Source organism: Xiphias gladius, chromosome 6, assembly GCF_016859285.1.
Source record: "Xiphias gladius isolate SHS-SW01 ecotype Sanya breed wild chromosome 6, ASM1685928v1, whole genome shotgun sequence".
Lineage (NCBI taxonomy): Eukaryota > Metazoa > Chordata > Actinopteri > Istiophoriformes > Xiphiidae > Xiphias > Xiphias gladius.
In genome coordinates this window covers 19,334,591-19,354,851 of record NC_053405.1, presented here as the reverse complement: position 1 = coordinate 19,354,851, position 20,261 = coordinate 19,334,591, and the positions used below count along the sequence as shown (strand labels likewise).

Here is a 20,261-nt window from a genome sequence, read left to right as displayed (position 1 = left end):
AATGTTAAGGGTATTTCATTTGTTTTAAAAAATCCAACAGCAATTTGTCTTTCGAGAAACCATTAGATAATTAAATGAAAAATTTGTAATGTTTTTTTTTAATTTGGGAAATTGACCCTTTAATTTAGGGTGGAGCTATACTGGGACTTGATGTCAAAACTCTGGATACTTACAAAGATGCAAGTTGTCTCATTTTACAGGTTCAACAACACCTTGAGGAGACGTATCAGTAGAACTTTTTCACAACTATTTAGTGTTTTGCCTGACAGCACTGGCAGGAAACTGTGCCCACACAATGATTCTTGCTTGGTGCTTTTCCGGAATTCACCATCAATGTGTGTATGTGTTTTTTTTTCTGATCCCACCCTTACTTGGACACCACATTCAAAGACCTTAGAGATTATCTGATGAACTGCGTCATGACTAAACTGCCAAGTTTTGGGGTAAGATATGCAATTGCTCAAACTTATTTTCATAGATTGAATTCTTACTATTGAAGAATAACTGATGACATGATCTTGCAATATCAAGAAATCACAGTACGAATAACACAGAATAAGTGTATTTGATTGACATCAGTGCAGTTAAGTGGCCCTGATGGCAATTCCTATTACAGCATACAGTAAATCACTTCATCTGCATTTGTGTAGTACCATTTGTGGCTTCACTGTTTTGCTGAGTCAGAGGACAATATACAAGTACAAGGTAGTCAGTATATAGGCATACTGGTCCGGAGAAGCAAAGAAACCTTGAGTGTTTGCGACTGTATTCCACCAAATACACAAATTGTTCTGACCGAACCTCTAAAATAATAAATAGGCATTTATCTGCTAGAAGACGATGGCTTTCAGCCTTTCATTATTTATCCAACAAAATGCACCAATAAATACAAAAGACAAGTGTAATTTAAAATAAACTTTGTGATTTTATTGTTTTATACTTACTCTTACACATCATACAATCCTAAATCTTTAAAGAAAAACAAAATAAAAAGATATCTGGTGGTGTTTCTGGGGGACTGGAGTGCCAAAGGACAAGAACTACACCTCTGTGTACATTGTAGATTTCATTTCATGTCCCTCAAGCTCATCTCAAAAGACAAAATTAATAATCTTTTGTCTTTACCTCTGCAGTTAACAGACTCATCATAACTGGCAGGTTTATCATTATTATCAATCAAAACCCTTGCATGATGAAGACACTGATTAATAAAGGTTGTGCTAAAGACAGGATTGAAGACATTAAAAATTACGGAACGGAACGGAAGGAAGATAAATGCATATCTACTGATAATATCTAGATTGCTTAGGTACGGTTGCCCTAAATGCTGGTGCCAATTCCTTCATCACAAACAGTCTAAACAATTTTAGTTATCCAACTGTCCCAAATCACATGTAAGAAAATTTGGCCTCCATCCTCTGACATAATCAATATTAGGGCCGAGTAGTTTGATTAATGACATTACAGGTTATTGTGTGAATTATGGTGGTTTACATTCAAACTGCTCATGTCGACTAATAATAAAAAAAAAAAGAGCTGAGATATGAGCAGTCAATAGAAAAGACCAAATGTAAACCATGAAATCCACATGATTTACACAGCTGAACAATCACCCCAAGTAAAGGACTTTTTCTCTGAAAGGACTATCAATCTGAAAAGGAAAAAAAATGGGCATTCTGTAGGCGACTTTATTTTGTAGTGGTCGTCAACCCAGCAGGTAAGTCTGAATATTCTAAAGATATAAGATAAACTGTGGGGAAAAGTAAATTGCTGAGCTGCTTCAACCACAAGTTCCCCTAAATATGACAACTATTCTCCTTTTAACATAATTATCAATCAACAATCCCCATAAACTCTTACTGAATTGAAATTTTCCACTAGTGGTGAGATGGAGGAAGAAATTAAATCACAGTCAGGGATTTTAGATGACCAACTTATCCCAAGGACACAGTCCCAGTGTTTTCATGCTAAATCACAAAGCCATGTCCATCGTCCACACTAAGACTTTAACATGAACTTTGGTGAAGGCCAATTTTCCATTCATAGGCCCCAGACCTTAACTCAGCTATGTCTACATTGATATTCTCTGTATACAAGGAAGAGAGTCATTCATGTGCAACCCAGTCTACATTGGCTTCTTTAGAATACCCTGCAAATTCCTTGAAACTTTTTTACAGCTTTCATAAATATTTGATGATCAAGATCAAGCAACATTCACAAGTAAAGCTTTTGGTAATGAAAAGATGAAACCACAATTGCCTCTCTACATATCACTAGAGGCCTTTATAATTTTCTTCGCTTTGAATAAACTTCAGTAACAGGATTAAAGCATGGACTGGAATTCTGTGTAATTCAGACAGGTTAATAAAGTTTACAGGGGCTTGTTAATCTGACAAGTATTGTAAAAAAGAAGCCACTGGGCCTGTAGGAGACACTCGTGGTAGAGCCAGTTACTGAACATACTTTGGACATGACATGGGCTGATGGAAATAAAAGGGGAAACAAGATGGGGAAAACACATATGTGCCATTTGTGGCACATTCATTTTTTGGGTAATTATGAAAAGCACTTTTATACACATAGTACTATTCTTTACCTTAGTCCCCCACCTTTATTACCTGGCAAAAATCTACAATAAGATTACACTATATGAATAGGAGCCATACGGTATTTACATTTGGGAATAATAATAAAAAAAAAAAAAAATTAAAAAAAAACAACAACAACATTGTAGAGTCCTGTTAACTTGAACCTCAAGGTTCCAGCCATGCATTGTGCTACTGCATGTGTGGCTTTTTAAACATCCCAGCTTCATTTCAAACTGTTCAGTCAGTTACAAAACAGTAACTTATATGTTTGTCTGCACACATGCATGTAAGACTTATCTTCCTAGAAGAAGCAAGCTAGAGGCGGTCTTCGTAGTATGGACTCGTCTGAATCTGAGCACATTGCAAAAGCACAGCACGCAACTCCGTAGCTTGGCGACAATCTTTACATTAGCTGAGCAGGTGCGTCAATGTGTAAAGTAACTGCGACCCAGATCAGTTTTTGTTCAGCATGTCTCAGTGGTCTGCTGGTGGTTAGAGAAACATGGAGCTTCACTCTGACTCCATTGAATAGAAAAGAGCATTCAAGGAGAACCCACTGCCTCAATCGGACAAGCAGGCAGTTTCCTCGGCAAGCCTGCTATACAGATCAAATATAAACTGCAAATGACCTAGATGCTGAACAAAACTGAGTAGGTGTGGCACAATATCTTGTGCTCCGCAGTTGACACAATTTGTTGTGCTATGTTTCTAAATCCAAAATAATGGACATTTTACTGCACAATTGTAATTGAAATGGCTTAACTGGACTCTACTCCATCATGTCAGAGCTTGTGTATTTTTTCTTCAATGGTTATATAATCAAGATGGAATTACTTAAATATAATTGAAAAGGTTAAGTGCAAATCTTAATGATTTGCTGACACATGCTGCCAATCCTCCAGCACAGACCAACCAAACGATAAAAAATAAATAGAATGCAATCACACAATTCAAGCTAACTACAATATATTAATATAGATCTTCTGATGTCATACGCTCATTAAAACAGAAAGAAAAAATAAAAATAAAAACAAAACACAGAATCCAATCACTCAGTTAAGTCAAGGTTCTCAGTTTCCCTAACCAATGCCCTCCCCTACTTTCCCCCTCCAATAACTGTTCATGCACCCAATATCAGTATGATAAGTCAATATATCAAAGAGAAACATTTCTGGAAAAAGCTGAGACTTGGGAGTTCAATGTGTGGTGACCCATAGAATAAAGGTTGGAGGAGGTGGGGAAAAGAAATGCCAATTTGACAAGAAGTTGACATCATTTTCAGAGGGAGGAAAAAAAATATTCCAAAGCCCTTAAAAGGTCTTGCTGATACATGAAATCTTCAGTTAGTTTTTAAAAAAAAAACTCTAGAACCTCTAAATTGACCTCTGTGTCGTTATTCAGGCTGTGACACATAACTTAACAGCTTACCCCGTCTCATTTCCTTACCTTCCTTATAGGGATTGTATAAAAATAAACCCACACGATCCCCCAAGTTGAGAAACAAAAAGGGGTAAAATCAAATGCCTTCCCTCCCCACAGCAACACTAATGTCCACCAAGTCCCTATGGCTCTCTCCCCAACTCTCAAGCAAATGTGCACACACATGCTTTGACACAAACACTCACTCACTCACACACTCTCTCTCACACACATACACACACACAGAGAAACACTCAGTTTCAGCCATAGTCACTATAGTGGAGAGAGAGAGGGAGATGCTAGTAAGGGAAGCGTCTGGACAGTGGCTGTGACCTCACCACCCCATCCCACCCATCTTAAACTTCCATGAACAAATGAAGCCATGATATCAGGTTTTTTCATCCAAGTCTCCATTGTTCAGATTCACAAAGTCAGAGAGACTTTTTATGCACTCAGTTCTCATAACTTCTGAATTTTCTCAGCCACCACGATGGGGTTCTCCTTGCGTATGCGGGCAGCAGCTGCACTCCGGTAATCATAGGGACAGTCGTGTTTGTCAGAATAACGGTGAATGGCACAGAACAGGTTGCCGCAGCGACAGTCAAAACCTTAAGTAAAAAGAGGTAAACAGGGTCAGTCAAAGCACAGCAGATTTATTATGAATATCATTACACATATAAAGTGTGCACATTAATTATTGTATAGAGGATCTCTGCAGGTTTAAAGGTTCGTAGCTGAGAACACCCAACATCACAGCCTGGGTATATTTGCTCCGTAACAGCTTTTAAACTGGGCATATTAATATTTCTAAAAATACTATGGAACACAATGCTCCTTAAACAGACTAAAAGAATGAATAAAAATGTGGAACTCAGCCCAAGTTTGACTAGGCCCTGAGGGTACTGCCATTACAAGGCTGCATTCTGGCCCATTTTCACACATATACTGAGATTTGTGGTCAGGGTTAGGCCTATATACAAATATTACTATTCCCCATAAAAAAAGGCCCCTGGAGCCTCCTGTGAGGCAACTCTGTTTGGCAAAAAAGTAGAGGCCAAGCAGAATACTGTGAAATGCCTTGGACTGTGAAATGCACCACTAACCTGCAGTATGTTGCTCTATGCACCAAAGGGTCTGGATGTGGAAAAAGCATTACACAAACTATGGGCTGGTAGGGAGTTTCTGGATGTAGGTTACGGGCATTTGATCTGGTTAAGCCCTTGAAAGTAGCAATAGATCTCAAGTTATTTCTAAATGCATTAATAAATCAGGAAGCTTGAATGGCAGTCACATGGCACTGTCTTAGTTTTAATAAAACTGTGACAGCAGATCTTTGCACCAGCTGCAGACAGGTGAGAGAGTTGTTACTAAGAAACATATGTACAATGAAATACATATGTGCCAATTCCCATGCGGGACATAAATTGGTTTATTGATCAGATTTTTATCTTGATAGGGTAAATCTGCCTTCAGATTTACAATAGAGCTCCGACAGTGTTGTGAATTAAAAATGGTCAGTGGTTCATGTCTGTGTTATTGTGACACAAACGTCCACATAAACATTTGGACACTGCACCATAAGACAAAAGAGCTTATCAAAAACTACATTACTGGTGGGTTAAACAAACTATTCTGAATGTCATACTCTGACAGGTTTTGACTGTCAGGTAAGGGGAGTAAAATCTCAGCAAGGGAGGTTCATGACTCATAAACCTTTGAACCAGTACCCAAGAAGAGCTCAATGTTCTCAATGTATGTGCACCTTAAAATTCTTCTCTTCCTTACCAGTAAGGCCTACTTTCTTCCGGCAAGAAAAACAGCGGTTTTTTTTCTTGTTTTTATCAGGGGTTTGGTCACCATCAGATGAAGTTTGTGCTGCTTCCCCCACTTGCTCTGTTGGAAAACACAAAACAAACAAGCACAACGGTCAGAAAAAAATTAATCCATTATTTGTTCAAAGGAAATACCTTTATACAAGGATAATTATATGTTTAACACTAACAGGTAAAATACTAAAACTAACAGTTACCCAAAGAAATCATAGAAAACGTAAAATGTTTTAACTGTTTGGGTTATTTGAATTTGTAGGGAAAGGCCGCATACTACAAGTCAACCGCCGAGCACGAAAAGAGTCATACGGGATCCATGGTGAAGGATGTTTCTTGGTTATGCTAGAGGGTAGCAAGTTCATCCCATTGTGCACCTGTTAATCGATACCCCTATCCTAAACAAGAAATACCCTCCATTGCTGTGAGCGTGACTCTGTCCATGTGACACTTCATAGTGAAGTTTGGGAAAAGACCACTTTTTTCTGTGATGTTTACCTGTGCTGTTGGAAGTACCCTCCTCTTCTCCCTCCTCAGCCTCTGCTCGATCACAGTCTACAGCTCCTGAATCCTGGGAGATGCTCATAGCGGTCATCTGTTGAGTTACTGGGCTTGGAGAACTAGGGCTGCCATCACAAAGAATAAACAAATAAATAAAATTTAGATCATACAGGAATTCTTTTCTAAATCCGAAAATATATAAAAGAATGAACAGAACTTTAATTATAGAACTTTAATTTATATTATAGAAGAGTTTCATATCTATTTTGTTTGACTGCAAATGTTTGTGATGCCCTTCTTCACTGCTCTTTTCGCCTTCCAGAATTACTTAACATCACAAATAATAAAATTTCGCTATTCTAAATCTTTTTTCTTGTTTTATTTTGTGGCATAAATTATCCAATCATTTTGTTCGGTGACTAACTACTAATTTCTTTGATCTTCTTCAGTGCCCTTGTGATAAACCCCTTTGAGAAATGCCTTTGATAACCTATCACAATCAACTAGACAAGACAGAGGAAGCTACAAACAGGCAGGGTGTACAGAAACCATACAGTTCATACAATTATCCACGACAACACTATGCAGAGGGATCAAATGCAAATCCCTTCTGAAATTTTGTCACACTGGGAACAAATGACTGTTTGGACTTCTCTGCAGACATTCTGCGTAGATTAAACGCATTACGAGTGGTTGCATTATAATGTGTGTAATCTGTCTTTTCCAAGGAACTCAGAAATGTAGACATGGGTCTTATATAACACTACAGTATATTTACTGCTCAAATATTAAATCCTAAAGTCGTCTATCCGATTCTCTTTCTTTAAGATTCACCCTGTTCTATTGTCCATGTTTGCTTGATTTATTTCTAGCAAATGACAACAATTATTCAAATAACAATTAAACAACAATAAATTAAATAACAATAATATTAAATAACCATTAAAACAGCCTCATAGAGCTCTAAGACATCATCATCTTCACATACTTGTCTCACCCATCAAACTCTCTTCATAATGGTACAAAAAAATCTTTTTTATAATTCAATGTATATTGACAAGTAAGATTTAAATATACACACACAGTACCCTGCCATCTCTGATTTCTGCAGAGGCAAAGTGTTGCACTAGTATTAATCAAAGGTGATTAATGAGAACACAATAGAACAAAATGTGCTGGGGCTTGTGATGAACTAATCTACTCATTATTTAGTTGAATTTAACAGGCATCGATTTAACCATTCAATCAAATGTCCAATATAGCGACAAACACATTGTACAGGATAAATACAGTTTTCATAATCTAATATCTCATCAATGTCTCATCAACTTTGTAAAAAAAAAACATTTCACAAAACAGCTGAAAATTGAATTTATAATTCATCAAAATCAAGTGATTCAAAATCATTAAGTGTTCCAGCAATCTGTGGAACAATACAGGTCTGAGCAGTTTCCCAATCTGTCAGACAACATACCTGGTTGTTTGTTCCTCAGGTGGGGTTCCTGCCACTTCTGTACTGGGCTCTGAGGTTGTGATCTCTACAGTCACACCAGCTGATCCTGGTGAGCCTGCTGGTGACGTAGCAGCTGTGTGGGGAAAGAATAGTTAGACATCTTGAAACACTTGAACTTGATGACTATCCACTTTATTCTAAAGTATCTTATTATATGCCACTCTTTGCCTGGGTTTGTCTACCATGATCAGATGTGTTTTGAGATCATGTGAAAAAACATCTGGAGATGTCACTCTCTTGCTTTCTGATGCCACAGTGCAGGCAGCTACTGCTACCTCTGCTCTCCAACCCCTTTTTGCAAATTCAAGCACCCCGATACCTGTACAGATTTTTAGTGACCCTCCCATGTTCCAAGTTCTTGACTTTTGCATTTTTCAGAATCATATCCAGTTTCCCTTCTGCTTTTTATAGCATGTCTCATGTCTCTCCCATCTTCCTACCTTTCTCTCCTGGGGGGCTGGATCGTCCCCCTCCTTGTTGTCTCTGCAGGTGTTCCTTGTAGCAGACCGAGCACATGCCGTTGGTGCGGGGGTTACCATAGAAACCGCATCCCATAGTGCAAAGCATTGGCACCTGCGTCTGATTGGTCTCCTGAGCCATGCTCTGACAGAGGGGGTAAGGGGGATGGGAGAGGATGTTCCTGAAAATGGGATTGCAGAAGTTAGTCAAAATGATTAGAAGTTCCTATTTGATTACATTTTTATTCATTTTTAGCTAAAAGAGCTTGGAGATTGAGATTGGAGCAGGAGAGTAGAGTAGGAGCAAAAATGTGAGTTTCTTTGTGGGCTAAGGGTTATGGCCAGTTAATTGTATCTGTAATGAAGGTTTGTCATGCAGGTTTATTTCTTCATACATCAACGAAAATTAATTCGTCACCAATCCAACACCACCAACATAATGCCAAAGTCCAGTTCTGCCACCAAAGCAGAACTGGACTTTGTCACATTTAAATGAAAATACAGTCTAACTTATGTTTCCAAATTAAAAAGTAAAAGTAAAAATCAATAAATGACATTAATGGTAAAATATGACAGCCAATAAATACAAAAAATGTATGAATTAGTAATGGAATGCTCATCCCGCAGCAATGAGGAAATGCGCAAGAGTTTGGAAAGTATTAAGCGATGGGTTTTTCACAAAAATTTGGTGTGGAGCTGTGTAAAGCTATGAAGAAGAAAGGGTGAAGGAATTTTGCACAATTCAACTGTTAAAAAAAACAAACAAAAAAAAACCCCAAAAAAAAAAAAAAAAAAAAACACAAAACAATTTACAGTCTGCGACAACTTAAGCTAGCTCAGTTGCCTTATTCTTTCTTCCGCCGCACACCAAGATGCTGTGGTCAGGACAAAGTTAACAAAAAAAAAAAGGAACAAAAGCTAAGGACATGTCTGCACGAACCCCTCAAAACTTAAACGAAACCCTCAAATTAACCGATGATTTGCCACACGTTACCACTACGCCGCTTACTATCTAGCTAAACAACTTACAGCTGACTGTCCTCAGTCTGAGTTTGTCCGCAGCAAAAAACAATTGGCGTCCTATGCTTCCATAGCCCAAAGAAAATACTGTAACATTAGCAAACAGCCTCGCTGGACGTTTTGTCTGTCTGACACTGCATACCAATGCAAAAGAAGGACAGAACTCGCTTGGTAGCCTTCCATCATGATGAAAACCCAAACCCCAGAAAAAAAAAAGCACAGCGTCCTTAGCAACAAAACTGTAAACAGAACTTGTGTTTTAAATCGAATAAACGCTGGTGTTAGCAGGCTAACGTTAGCAGAACTACTAGCATTATCATCCAGCCCCAAAACAGTGCGCTTCCCGACAGTGTCCTAGCTGGTTTTAAATCGGTTACACACAGCGGAAGTATCCCATAGCGGTCGGGGCTGAAGACAGTACCTGAAATTCAAGGTACCGGGGGCTGTCGACGACCCTGGGCTTCAGATTTGTGCAAGTTGTGTCTCCAGTAGAGCGCGCGGCCTCCTACCCAGCGCTAGCTCCCGACATTCGAAACAACGACCATGACGTCATCCCCAGCATCGATTCAGAGTCGTCGTCCGCCCCCCCACACCAAAACACACACACACACACACACACACACACACTCCGAAAACACCACAACACCGCTTAACTGACACATTACACTCTTCTAAATGTGTTCAAGTGTGACACTGACACGATGCTTTGTCGGGAATTTATTGACAGTTCATTGACGGTTCATTAGCTGCCCCCATAAACACATCAAAGTTCTGACTCTAAATCCTGAAATTAAAACCGTAGATCTAAAAACAAATTAAATGCAAGATGAATTATACATGTCACAAAAGATGCGTGCATGTGTCCTATTTTAAGGGGAACCTGGGAGCCCCAGAAATGGCCTTGGCAATAAAAAAAATTGGCTTAAATCTGGGATGAATTCTTTTCAGGCACTAACAAGCCTTCCAAACAGCAGTATGGGCACAGACATAGATCGACCTTCAACAGATGTAAAAATACTTTCATCTTTTCCAGCATAAATAATAAAGTACAGAACCGTATAAATTCTCTAAGGCCACGGGTCAGAGCTTTCAGATATAACTGAGTATTACAAACTTCTACATCGCAAATGTAGTGTCATTAACTAATAAGTTCAAATTTAGCTAATCGTGAAGGCAACATAATTACATGAATTTAAGGCCTCTTTCATTAAATCAAGCAGATGCAAATGTATTTTAAAACGGTCCATCTAGAGTAAATTCCACATTTCTGTCACCATATTGATTATTAACTCATGGAAACACACAACAAAGTTTTGGAGTCTAGTTGTTTGGGCCAGCCTCTTCCATCGCCACATCTCCCTCTGCCTTTTCGGTAATCTGAGGGGCAAAGGGTCCCACCAGCCAGTTGAGGGGTGTGTTGTTTAGAAGATACTCCATGACACCGTCCATTGACTGTTGAACCTTGGAACAAGCATTTACCAGTATTACTTTCAACACAGTTACTTAACCATATATACATGATCAAATCAAATATTTTACCTAAAAAGTATGCCAAGCTTTATTGTGGATGGGAAATATTGAGGTTATAGTTGTGTACATTACTAAATACAACATAAGCTTTACTGTCCTAGTTTCAGAAATGCATATGAATGAGCAGATACCCCTGAGAGTGGATGTTTGTTTATGTAATGTATGCAGGAGCTTCCTGTTTAATTCCTGTTCAGTAAGACTCTACGGGTATTATTTAAGCACCACTTAAAAGATGAAGGAAGGACTAATTGTGTTAAGTGGTAGCACTGAAAAAAAGAGGGTGAAACATCATGCACTAAACTATATTTAACTAAGCTAATGCAGCAAAATAAAACACTGCACTAAAGACAGTGTAGTGCAATTAGTACCTGGGTCAGGTGGTGACGGCTCCGCTCCAGAAGGAGGGGTGTGAGAGAGTTGGTGCTCCCCAGGGAGGAGTGTAGTTCTTCAGCTGACCGCCTTGCGCTGGTCAGCTGGTCCTGGACTGCAGCGGGCAGACCCTGAGCGCTCGAAACCACATTGGAGCACGCTGACTGCAGCTGGTCACTTAGACCACGCACCATGGAGAGGGCCCGCCATTCCAGCTGCTGTGAACAGAAAATGAAAATAAAAATATAAGTAAATGATAAATAGAGGTGTATTCATTAACTGTTAGGTGATAATACTATATCACTCCAATCCTGCAGGATTCAGTAGGGGCATTACAATGCAATGTCAGCCTTTGAAATGCAAGTCTGTTTTATTGCTGAAATAAAAACTCCTGTTTTTTTTTGTCCCTCACAGAGAAATGCACTCAAACGTTTTTATCTTTTGTTCAAATAGTATTCCAAGTCACTATAGAATATACGTGCTGCAAATGTACAGAACATGCAGTGTAATTGCTATGAAATGAACAAATAATCTGGTTGGAAACCATTTGTTCAATTCCCAATTGCTTTTGCCCTGACCTCGGATTCATCTTTGGTTCCATCTGGCTCCGACTCAGTTTGTCCAGCTCCGGCCTGCTTCTGCTTCCACTCTGTCCAGCGCTGCAGCAGCTGCTCTGACGATCCTCCTATCTGGTTACTGGCAGCACCCAGGCTAGTGCGGGCACTCTCTAGCAGGTCCAGAGTACTGGTAATCTGTGCCACTGCTGCATAGGTAGCATCCCTGGCACGCTGCGCACGGACCAGGGACTGCTGTAGGGCTCGCTCCTGTACTTTGGCAGAGAGTTTCCCCAGGCGGACAAAATAGCTGGGGCTGTCCGACGGGGTAGTCATCTCACTGGTGGCAGGTTCAGCCAGAGCAGCTGAAAGAGAGAATTGTTAATCTCATATATATTCAAGAGAAATTTTTTATGTAGTGGGTTATCTAGAATTCAAAAAAAAGCCTTTAAATATTTAGGTGTGAGCACACAGGTGTGATTTTAGCACTCTAATTCTTAAAAGGGAAACAATATATCATCCATTTGGGACCTCTCCTTTTGTTTTTGAGTTTGAACTGTTATGTGAAGGAATACACTGAAGAAATTCAGTACATGTTCATTCTGCGTGGCATGGGCCAGTGGGCATGTTTTGACCGATGGATTGGGGATCAGTTGGTTCCCTCTCTCTGTGCCAGCTGGTGCATCTGTTCCGAGCCAGGCTACTTGACCCCGAAAGGGTTAAAGGACATCTGCTCAGGAGAGACAAAAAGACTCGAGAGTCTCTTCACTCCCTCCAGCCATCAGTCTGAGGAAGCTAAGATATGTTATGCAGAGTAATACTGTCTCCCTGTGCCTCTGTTAAAAGCTACTTTGGTGGGTCTGCAGGCTTTTTGCACAGCAACTGCTGAAAAAATCCAAAATCCCCCGAGTACAGCCATTATGGGTTCTTTGCTGCTGCCGCTTATTACAGTTGCAGTTGAATCCTTTTCATATCCATAATCAGAGGACAGGATGGCCTCTTGAGTACTACTGCTACATTGGAGTACGGCCGGTTGTCATGATAACATGACATCACAGTAGCAGGTGTCAAAGCTGTGAGTGTTGGAAACTGTAGGTGCTTCACGGGCCAAGTTAACAGAAGGGAAGTTCACTGGAATGTCCTTCCTCCTTCTCTAGGAATAGCATCTATCATTGATGTGTTCAGATCAGGCCACTGTGGTAGAAATGAACACTTTTATGACTACCCCCATCTTGCAACATCACCTTGTCTTGCCTTTATAGTGATAATTTATTTGGACAGACTCATTAAATTTGCTGTTTGATCTATAGATCAATGAAGCAAAGACAGAGTGTTGGCTACTGACTCTCATAGTAAATGTCAAATAGTACTTATACCATCATTCACATATATTAATTATGAAATAAATCAAATTTAAGTGAACCACAGTAGTGCCGATTATAATTTGGATGCTTACACTCTATAATGTATGAAATTACGCGTGGAGTAATGTAAGTGATATAAGGATAATTACTGAAACTTTTAAATGCTCCTCTTAAAAACAAAACTGTAGCATTATTTAGGCTCAATTAAAAGTGGATAGGACACCAATGCCATGTACTTTTCATGTGGCAATGTGGAACTAAATACTATTTTTCAGTGCAAATGTAAAAGAGTAAAGTAAAACGAACAAAGAAAGGCCAAAAATCTGATAAAGGTGGTGTATCAGGTCCCGAATTGTAATTTAAGTAACAATGACAAAGGGGACACTTTTTTCTGTGTGAAATATGTTTAAGGGTACAATCTGTGATCTAAATCTAAACAAAAGCATAACCCCACCATAACAGTTGTAACATAGGGTTGCAATCACTCCCACTTTGATTGATAGATCTGTAAATTCAAGGACTGACATTATACAACAACTAAATCCAACTTGAGAGTGCCTTGGTTCTATTAAAGTTTTGTTTATATCAGAATTATTTGGAGCACTCAAGTGAAACAGCGCTTCGTTTTCAATTATGATCAGGGGGAAAAACTTGGAATGCTTATAGCTTTTCATCAAATCTGCAAAAAAACATGTAAATATCTCAACTTTATATGGTCAGGAACATTACTGAATGGGCCTTGAAGCCCTAATTTCCTTAGCCATCTTGTCAGCTTATGATCATCTGTTTGTTTATGATCATCTGTGATAAAAACTAGAAAAACTGGCCACTCGTCATCCGTATTAAATAAATCCAATTGCAGCTTTGTTTCAGCTTCATAGAGCCAACTCTCAAAACACACCTATCTATACCTCAGCAGGAGACATATGGGTTTATCACCTCCCCTGGTATATATGGACTGAATGAAATGTTTTCCAAATTTAGGACAGCTACTGACCCAGCTCCCTCTCAGTAAGTGGTAGGTTGTGGTCAACCCAGTCCTCGGATCGGCTGAGGGCCAGGCCCATCCCACTGCTGACCATCTGGCCCATCCTGGTGCCCATGACGGTGCTGATACCTCCGCTGACTGCTGCCCGGGTCAGCTCGACACCACCCATCACAGCCCCCACCACAGCATCTTTGGCGCCTGCCACCGACTGGTACACCATACCTACTGTGTCCGACACCACCTGAGAAACAAAAGAGCAGATTATGTGACATGTTGGAGAGTAATGGTGGTGCTATTATGTATTTTCTACGCAACTCTTATCCTATCGACAGATATTACATTTGGGACAATTTGGTCTACAAGGAGCAGCTAACTGTTTAAGTGATAATCCAGGATGCAACAGTATGAAAAGTGGACGCTAGGGAGTCCTTTGTATTCTTTTTTATGACACCCCAGAGTGTATGTAACCACTAATGCCCAGGCCATGTACTTTAGCCAAAGAAAAAAAGAGACTGTGGCCAAATCATCTCTATTTTCAATGTTTGTTTGTAGGCAGCTTTACCCGTGGCTAGGTTATTTTTACTAAGGGGTAACAGTAACTGTTCACATATTGTGAAGTGTAAACTTTATTGCTATGGTTACCTGGAGTGTAATACAACTTCTGGACCGATTTAGAAGGCTAGTTAATGACTGGAGCTATGTTTTTAGGTGTCTTGATACATTAATGTGCAGGTTATCATAAGTTATAATAAGGGAAAAGGCCTAGCATGATAGTGGTTTACAGTATAATGAATCAATCCAAATACACAGTAAAAAGGAGAGGTGAAAAAGAGAATCAGTAACAGCAAACTATGCAAAAGAGAGTTTGCAATGTATTCCTTGCCTACATTATAGTAGCATGCCTTTTGGTCTGACCTTGTCCGCTGGTTGGTGAAGAATGGGGAGCTTCTCTTCCATCTTTTCCAGTCCTTTTAAGGCATACTCATTTACTGTGGCAACTGAAACAAGTTCATAACAGAAGTTTTCTTGGAATTTTAGAGGAAAAAAATGCAACAAGAAGAGAGGAGTGATACACTTAATAACAAAAACAGTCATTAAACAGTTTAATGTTTACTGTACAGAAGAAATGGCAAGAGTTTTAATGATTTTTGTTAAACCTTGAGTAAAAGATTTGCACATTCATTTCTCAGAGGAAGAAACCTATTCTTATTCTTATGTTGTAGTCTAGCCCAGAGGTAACAAGCTGACCTGACATTCTTTTATAGTACATTTCATTGCTGTTATTGCACATATATTACATCACACTTTTTACATAAGAACTTACGCTGTGGTTCTATAATGTCCAAAAGAGGCTTGGATCCGGTGGTGGCAGCTGCCCCCAGGGTTCGGGCCCCACTCTCTGCTGCATCCATCACTCCCTTCAGTAAGGGCACATTGTCTTTGGTGCTACTGTAGGCGCTGGAAACCACCTCACAAGCTGAGCTGACCAGGGGTAAGTTGCTCACTCGGGAAACAACATTCTAGGAAAAAAACAAAGCCAAAACAACAACCATCGCTGTCATGAAAAAGACGTGAAAATTGTAAAATATGATCATGTCTATAACATAAAGCTCACTTTAGTTCAGAGTTTAAGTGTTTTGTTAGGGATAATGATTGAAACCCCACAGTAGCTTACATGGGGAAGCACAGGGAAATTCAAATGTGTCAAATGAGTTCATAATATGCTTCACTTTTGTAATAGGTGTCATTTTTCGGTCACAGCGCTCCTCACCTGCTGGTGTCCATTAGCTGGTTCTGCTGCTGCAGGTCCACTCTCATTAGTCTTCCCGCTGTCTGCCATTGTAACTGCTGGATTCAATCTCTGACATGGAATATAGAGTGCCAGAAATAGAGATTCACCTCACATTGCTTGGTATGCATGATGAAATACATTTTCTCTATGATATTCTTTGTTTAAGTGGCTGATATACTTAACTTTGCACAGGAGTAGCGCCTTGTGAATTTGGAAATGGAATCGCTGTCCTGTCAGACAGTGTAATATAGGCCGAAAGGCCCCTCAGACATGTTAAAATCCTTTGTCAACACTATGATGCAATGAGGACGAAACTGCACTTAAAAACACAATAAAACAGTGCAGCCAAGCAAACACTTCAAGTCTCTATGTCAAAGTTTAAAGTCAAAAACTGGATAATGATACATATGGAATTTATATTTTTCTTTTTTTCTCATTTTTAAAACTATATTGCATCCTGAAATAATGAAGTCTTAATTTCAGAGGCCCGATAAAATCTAAAATTTGTTTGGGGATTAATTGCCAAAGTTCGGTAAACTGGGTGTAGGATAAGCATGTGTTAGGTTCCTTACTGTACAAGAAAGTGAAACTGAAATCAGCCCAGGTCTATTTTTTCAATTCAGTGAGAAACGCACCCTGAAACAATAGTGGCACCTCACAGGTGATGCTTGCTTTCATATTAAAATCTCTGTAAATACAAATACAACATGTAATGAATACAGAAATTATAAATTATGAGAAAGAATTCTGAGGATACAAAAGTTGGTCTAATTTGAAATTTTAGTACAGAGTCAGAGAAAAGCCATGATTAATGGTAGGAGCTGTGAATCCGCAGCGCACTAATGTTGGAGATTGATTGTTCACAAGCTCACATCAAAGCATGCAGGCAAAATGGACCTCTGATATCATTTAGATCAAGTGAAAACTCCTTAGTGAAATAGTAAACAATATTGCACTTCCACCAATGTAAAATAATGCTTTAAGTGAAAAATAGTCCAAAAGAATTACTCTACTACTGAATTACTGCTTTAAGTCAAAATTACACCATCGCACTAATACAATGAAGTATTGCCTTAAATTAAAACTAAATATCATACATGATTGGCCCACAGAAAATGGTAAGATAAACCAATCATTTCTCCGGTAATTGTCCAATTAAATATCCAGTTTCTATTCTTCTTGAAGTCATGAGGAGATATTGTATGCCATTTTCAAATTAGCACAGGCTCAACTTCGCACAAGACGAGTGACATACGTCTAACTGGTACCCCACCACCCATCTGACATGTCTCTTCTAGGAGTGGGCGATAAGGATAAAATACTCTAGTATGTTAAAGTGTGTGTAATGCAAGAGCACATGTAACTGTTATTTTTGGCATCAGTTAATCTGCTGTTTATTCTCTTGATTGATAAATTAAACATTTAGACTATAAATTGTCAGAAATAGTGAAAAATGGCCATTCCAGTTTCCCAGTGTCCAAGGGGACGTCTTCAAAACAGTCCAAAACCCAAATACATTCAATTTACTATCATAGAGGAACATCAAATATATACAATTGAGAAGTCGGAACCAGTGAGGTTTGGGCACTTTTGCTTAGATGACTTTAACAGTTAATCGATTATCAAAATAACTGGAGGTCGATCTACTAAATTGCTCTTAGATTCAGTTCTAATGCAATGTATTTTCCAATACTGATATACAGTGTCATCAAGTGACAATCTATTTATGGATAAAACAACCAGATAAGAATGTCTGTTTTACAGTGAATTAAGTACCTTGCCAATAAAAAAAACTTAATCACATTGATGCAAAAATCATACTAAATTCCAATATTGTCGTAAATATGGAAAATAACTGGCAGATTAATCAATAATTAAAGTAATCAAAATCAAAAACACAACAAAGACATGCAAGTGAGGGAAGTGAAGATGCACATTAGCAGATATGAAAGACCCACTCCGCCCCAGCAAGATCTTCCCCTTCTGCTTCTGGTGCTCCCAACATGTGGACAGCATCTGTCTGTGCTCTAACAGATGGTAGAGAGAGACAGAGGTGGACTCCAATCCACCTGTCTTTACTACAACACTCTTAACACATGTTTGACATGCTCGATGTGATGCATAGGGCAGATGAGTCAAAGGACGTGTCCTCTGTGATCATATCGGAGGACAAACGCACAGCAGGACTGCATCCAACCAGCTGTAACCTGCTGCCAGCCTGCAGTAAATGCTCAGGCAGATTAGGCTGCACGTCCACCCGACAGGAGGACCTGCTGATGGAAAAGCGAGCCTGATATCCAACAAAGTACACTCAAATTCTAACCATGGATAACCCTCATATAGATCTACTGTTTATTCATTTCACATATCCTTTTAGATGTCAGAGTGAATAAAATACTCTCTCTGATGTTCTGATTTTTTCATGACCTCTCCACGATTTCTCAGGGCTCTGGGTGATTGCAAATTGCATATTGTTGCAACAGCTTTGTTGAGCAACATGTTTTTCTGAGAGGCCGTTGAGGAGATCTTCAATGGCTTTATTACACAGCAAAGTCTGAAACTACACCCCCTGATATCAAGTGAACCGGAGACCATTTTCAGACACACAGTACATATAAGGTTGGCTGTTATGCAACACAACCAAACTGTTTAAGATTTTCAGAAATCTTTATCTCACTGACAAGTGAATCCAACAAAGCGCTGTGGCCTCTTCCTACTTTGTTACAAGATTATTTGACACATCCTCACACTTTTGAGCCATATCATCCCCTCTCAGAAAAGTGAAAGCTACTACACTCCCTTTAGTGCTGAAACACAATGTGACTTTTGATATTAATGGACAAGCTGGTATAGCTCCAGGAAACTCTTGCTGTTTCCTGGAGATATGCCACTTTCCCCTATGTCAAGTATATGGGGACAGTCGGAAGAGAAGGGCTAGGTTCTTAAAAAATGAACCTGTCTTTTATATCTCAGCTTTATCTGAGATAGTGTAGACACAGATCAGCGAGATCAGGTCAGGATCCTCCAAAGGGTCCCAAGGTGAGTCTTAGGGATCACGTGATGATTAAAATGATAGGAGGGGAAATAAAATCTCTCGCACAAACTTATGGCGCTAAGTTTTTTTTCTTTCTCGCTTGTGAAACGCTGGATACGTTATTTCGTCAGGCCTCTAAAATTCCCTCAAATTAATCAATCTGAGAGGATGAGAATGGCTGAGCTGCTCACAGCTCATGTTGACACAGGAGACTGCTTTCCTTTTTTAAAGCTTAAAAAGGGTTGGGAACCACTGCCTTGGCACAATATGACATGAAGCCAAGACATCTAGTACCAAACGCTCTGCGCCGGCAGTCACTGAAAGGATGTCCAGTCTCTGAAGAATGTGAGGTCCAATGTGGAGCAAAATTAGGACATAACCGCAGCAGCCGTCGTACATGGGCCGATGTAGAATGTGATAACCCCGCTCACCATGCATCAGCCCACAGAGACCCCGCGTTAGCTGCTCTTTGACTTTGACAAGGGCGCACACGTTACTCCACTACCGCAGCTGTCATTTCTCCCAGTTTATGAGTTGATGAACTTTGCCCCAGATGAGGAGCTATGTCTAGTTGTCAACGTTACTTCATCAAATGACCAAACTCTTTGGCATCGGTCCCTCCCAATTTATCATAACTACTGGTCAGACGCAGAACCCCTTCGGCATTACCAAGAAAAGTCGGTTTCCTCTGCCTCAAAAGGGAAGTAACGTTGGTTCAAGGGCGGGTAATTTAGCTAGCTTAGCTAACTTTGACAAATCGAGGGTTGGTTTAAAAACAACACTGAGCTGTCAGATCCGCCACTGACCTCGATGGCTGCCGGTTGTCTCTGTGCCCTGCCGTGACCTGCCGTGACCTGCCGTGTAACGCTGGTCAGTGAACCGCTCCCGCGTCCAACCGAGCTCCCGTCCCCTCTGCCCCGGACCGTCGGACTGCAACACCGGCTGGGCAGAAAGGCGGAGTGTGGCGATTGTCTCATAAACTTTTAACCAATTAAAACGCAGCACAGAAGTGACAGTCAGAGTAGGCTGCAGCTATCCCACCTGATTCAAATGCATGTATAAGAAATTCACATCCGAATACACGTTCACACACAGTTACACACGTTTTTACTGCTGTACTCACTCGGCTGCGTGTGTGAACTTCCCTTGCTAATTATCTCTGTCTTGCAAGATAAACCCTGCTAACATACTCCTTCATAATGTGGCAAATTCAGACACTCTATATAAATATGGACGAATTTAATTTGTGAACTGGGCTGAGGTAACTAAATTCATTTACTCAAGCACTGTATTTAAGTACAATTT

General features: G+C 39.8%; 2 protein-coding genes across 4 annotated transcripts; both read right to left on the bottom strand.

Annotated features, from left to right (window-relative positions):
- Positions 1 to 902: 902 nt before the first annotated feature.
- On the bottom strand, positions 903 to 9,890 carry zgc:77486 (uncharacterized protein LOC405808 homolog). 3 transcript variants are annotated; one of them, XM_040129147.1, is made up of 6 exons: positions 9,747 to 9,890; positions 8,288 to 8,487; positions 7,809 to 7,920; positions 6,332 to 6,459; positions 5,793 to 5,900; positions 903 to 4,615 (listed from the first exon to the last, which is right to left on the bottom strand). In XM_040129147.1, the coding sequence occupies exons 2-6, from the start codon at positions 8,445 to 8,447 to the stop codon at positions 4,467 to 4,469; spliced, it is 657 nt and encodes a 218-aa protein (XP_039985081.1). In that variant the 5' UTR covers positions 8,448 to 8,487; positions 9,747 to 9,890; the 3' UTR covers positions 903 to 4,466. The 3 variants fall into 3 exon arrangements, with proteins under 3 accessions (XP_039985081.1, XP_039985080.1, XP_039985082.1); XM_040129146.1 differs by lacking the exon at positions 9,747 to 9,890 and adding an exon at positions 9,468 to 9,709; XM_040129148.1 differs by lacking the exon at positions 9,747 to 9,890 and adding an exon at positions 9,335 to 9,451.
- Positions 9,891 to 10,039: 149 nt separating this feature from the next.
- Positions 10,040 to 19,914, bottom strand: plin3 (perilipin 3). The gene is made up of 8 exons (XM_040129098.1): positions 19,763 to 19,914; positions 15,902 to 15,991; positions 15,455 to 15,650; positions 15,046 to 15,128; positions 14,140 to 14,371; positions 11,803 to 12,143; positions 11,224 to 11,442; positions 10,040 to 10,786 (listed from the first exon to the last, which is right to left on the bottom strand). Exons 2-8 carry the CDS (start codon positions 15,968 to 15,970, stop codon positions 10,646 to 10,648), a joined length of 1,281 nt encoding a protein of 426 aa, XP_039985032.1. The 5' UTR covers positions 15,971 to 15,991; positions 19,763 to 19,914; the 3' UTR covers positions 10,040 to 10,645.
- Positions 19,915 to 20,261: the final 347 nt, after the last annotated feature.

What these genes read in the sequence shown, in the direction of transcription:
- zgc:77486 (XM_040129146.1), bottom strand. Translation starts at nt 9,511, where the DNA reads ATGATGGAAGGCTACCAAGCGAGTTCTGTCCTTCTTTTGCATTG. An exon ending in CAGCCCCCCAGGAGAGAAAG is followed by an intron (nt 7,921 to 8,287) that starts GTAGGAAGATGG and finishes TTCCCCACACAG; the next exon opens with CTGCTACGTCACCAGCAGGC. An exon ending in CCTGAGGAACAAACAACCAG is followed by an intron (nt 6,460 to 7,808) that starts GTATGTTGTCTG and finishes TTGTGATGGCAG; the next exon opens with CCCTAGTTCTCCAAGCCCAG.
- plin3 (XM_040129098.1), bottom strand. Translation starts at nt 15,970, where the DNA reads ATGGCAGACAGCGGGAAGACTAATGAGAGTGGACCTGCAGCAGCAGAA. An exon ending in GGACATTATAGAACCACAGC is followed by an intron (nt 15,129 to 15,454) that starts GTAAGTTCTTAT and finishes AACTTGTTTCAG; the next exon opens with TTGCCACAGTAAATGAGTAT. An exon ending in TTCACCAACCAGCGGACAAG is followed by an intron (nt 14,372 to 15,045) that starts GTCAGACCAAAA and finishes TTTGTTTCTCAG; the next exon opens with GTGGTGTCGGACACAGTAGG.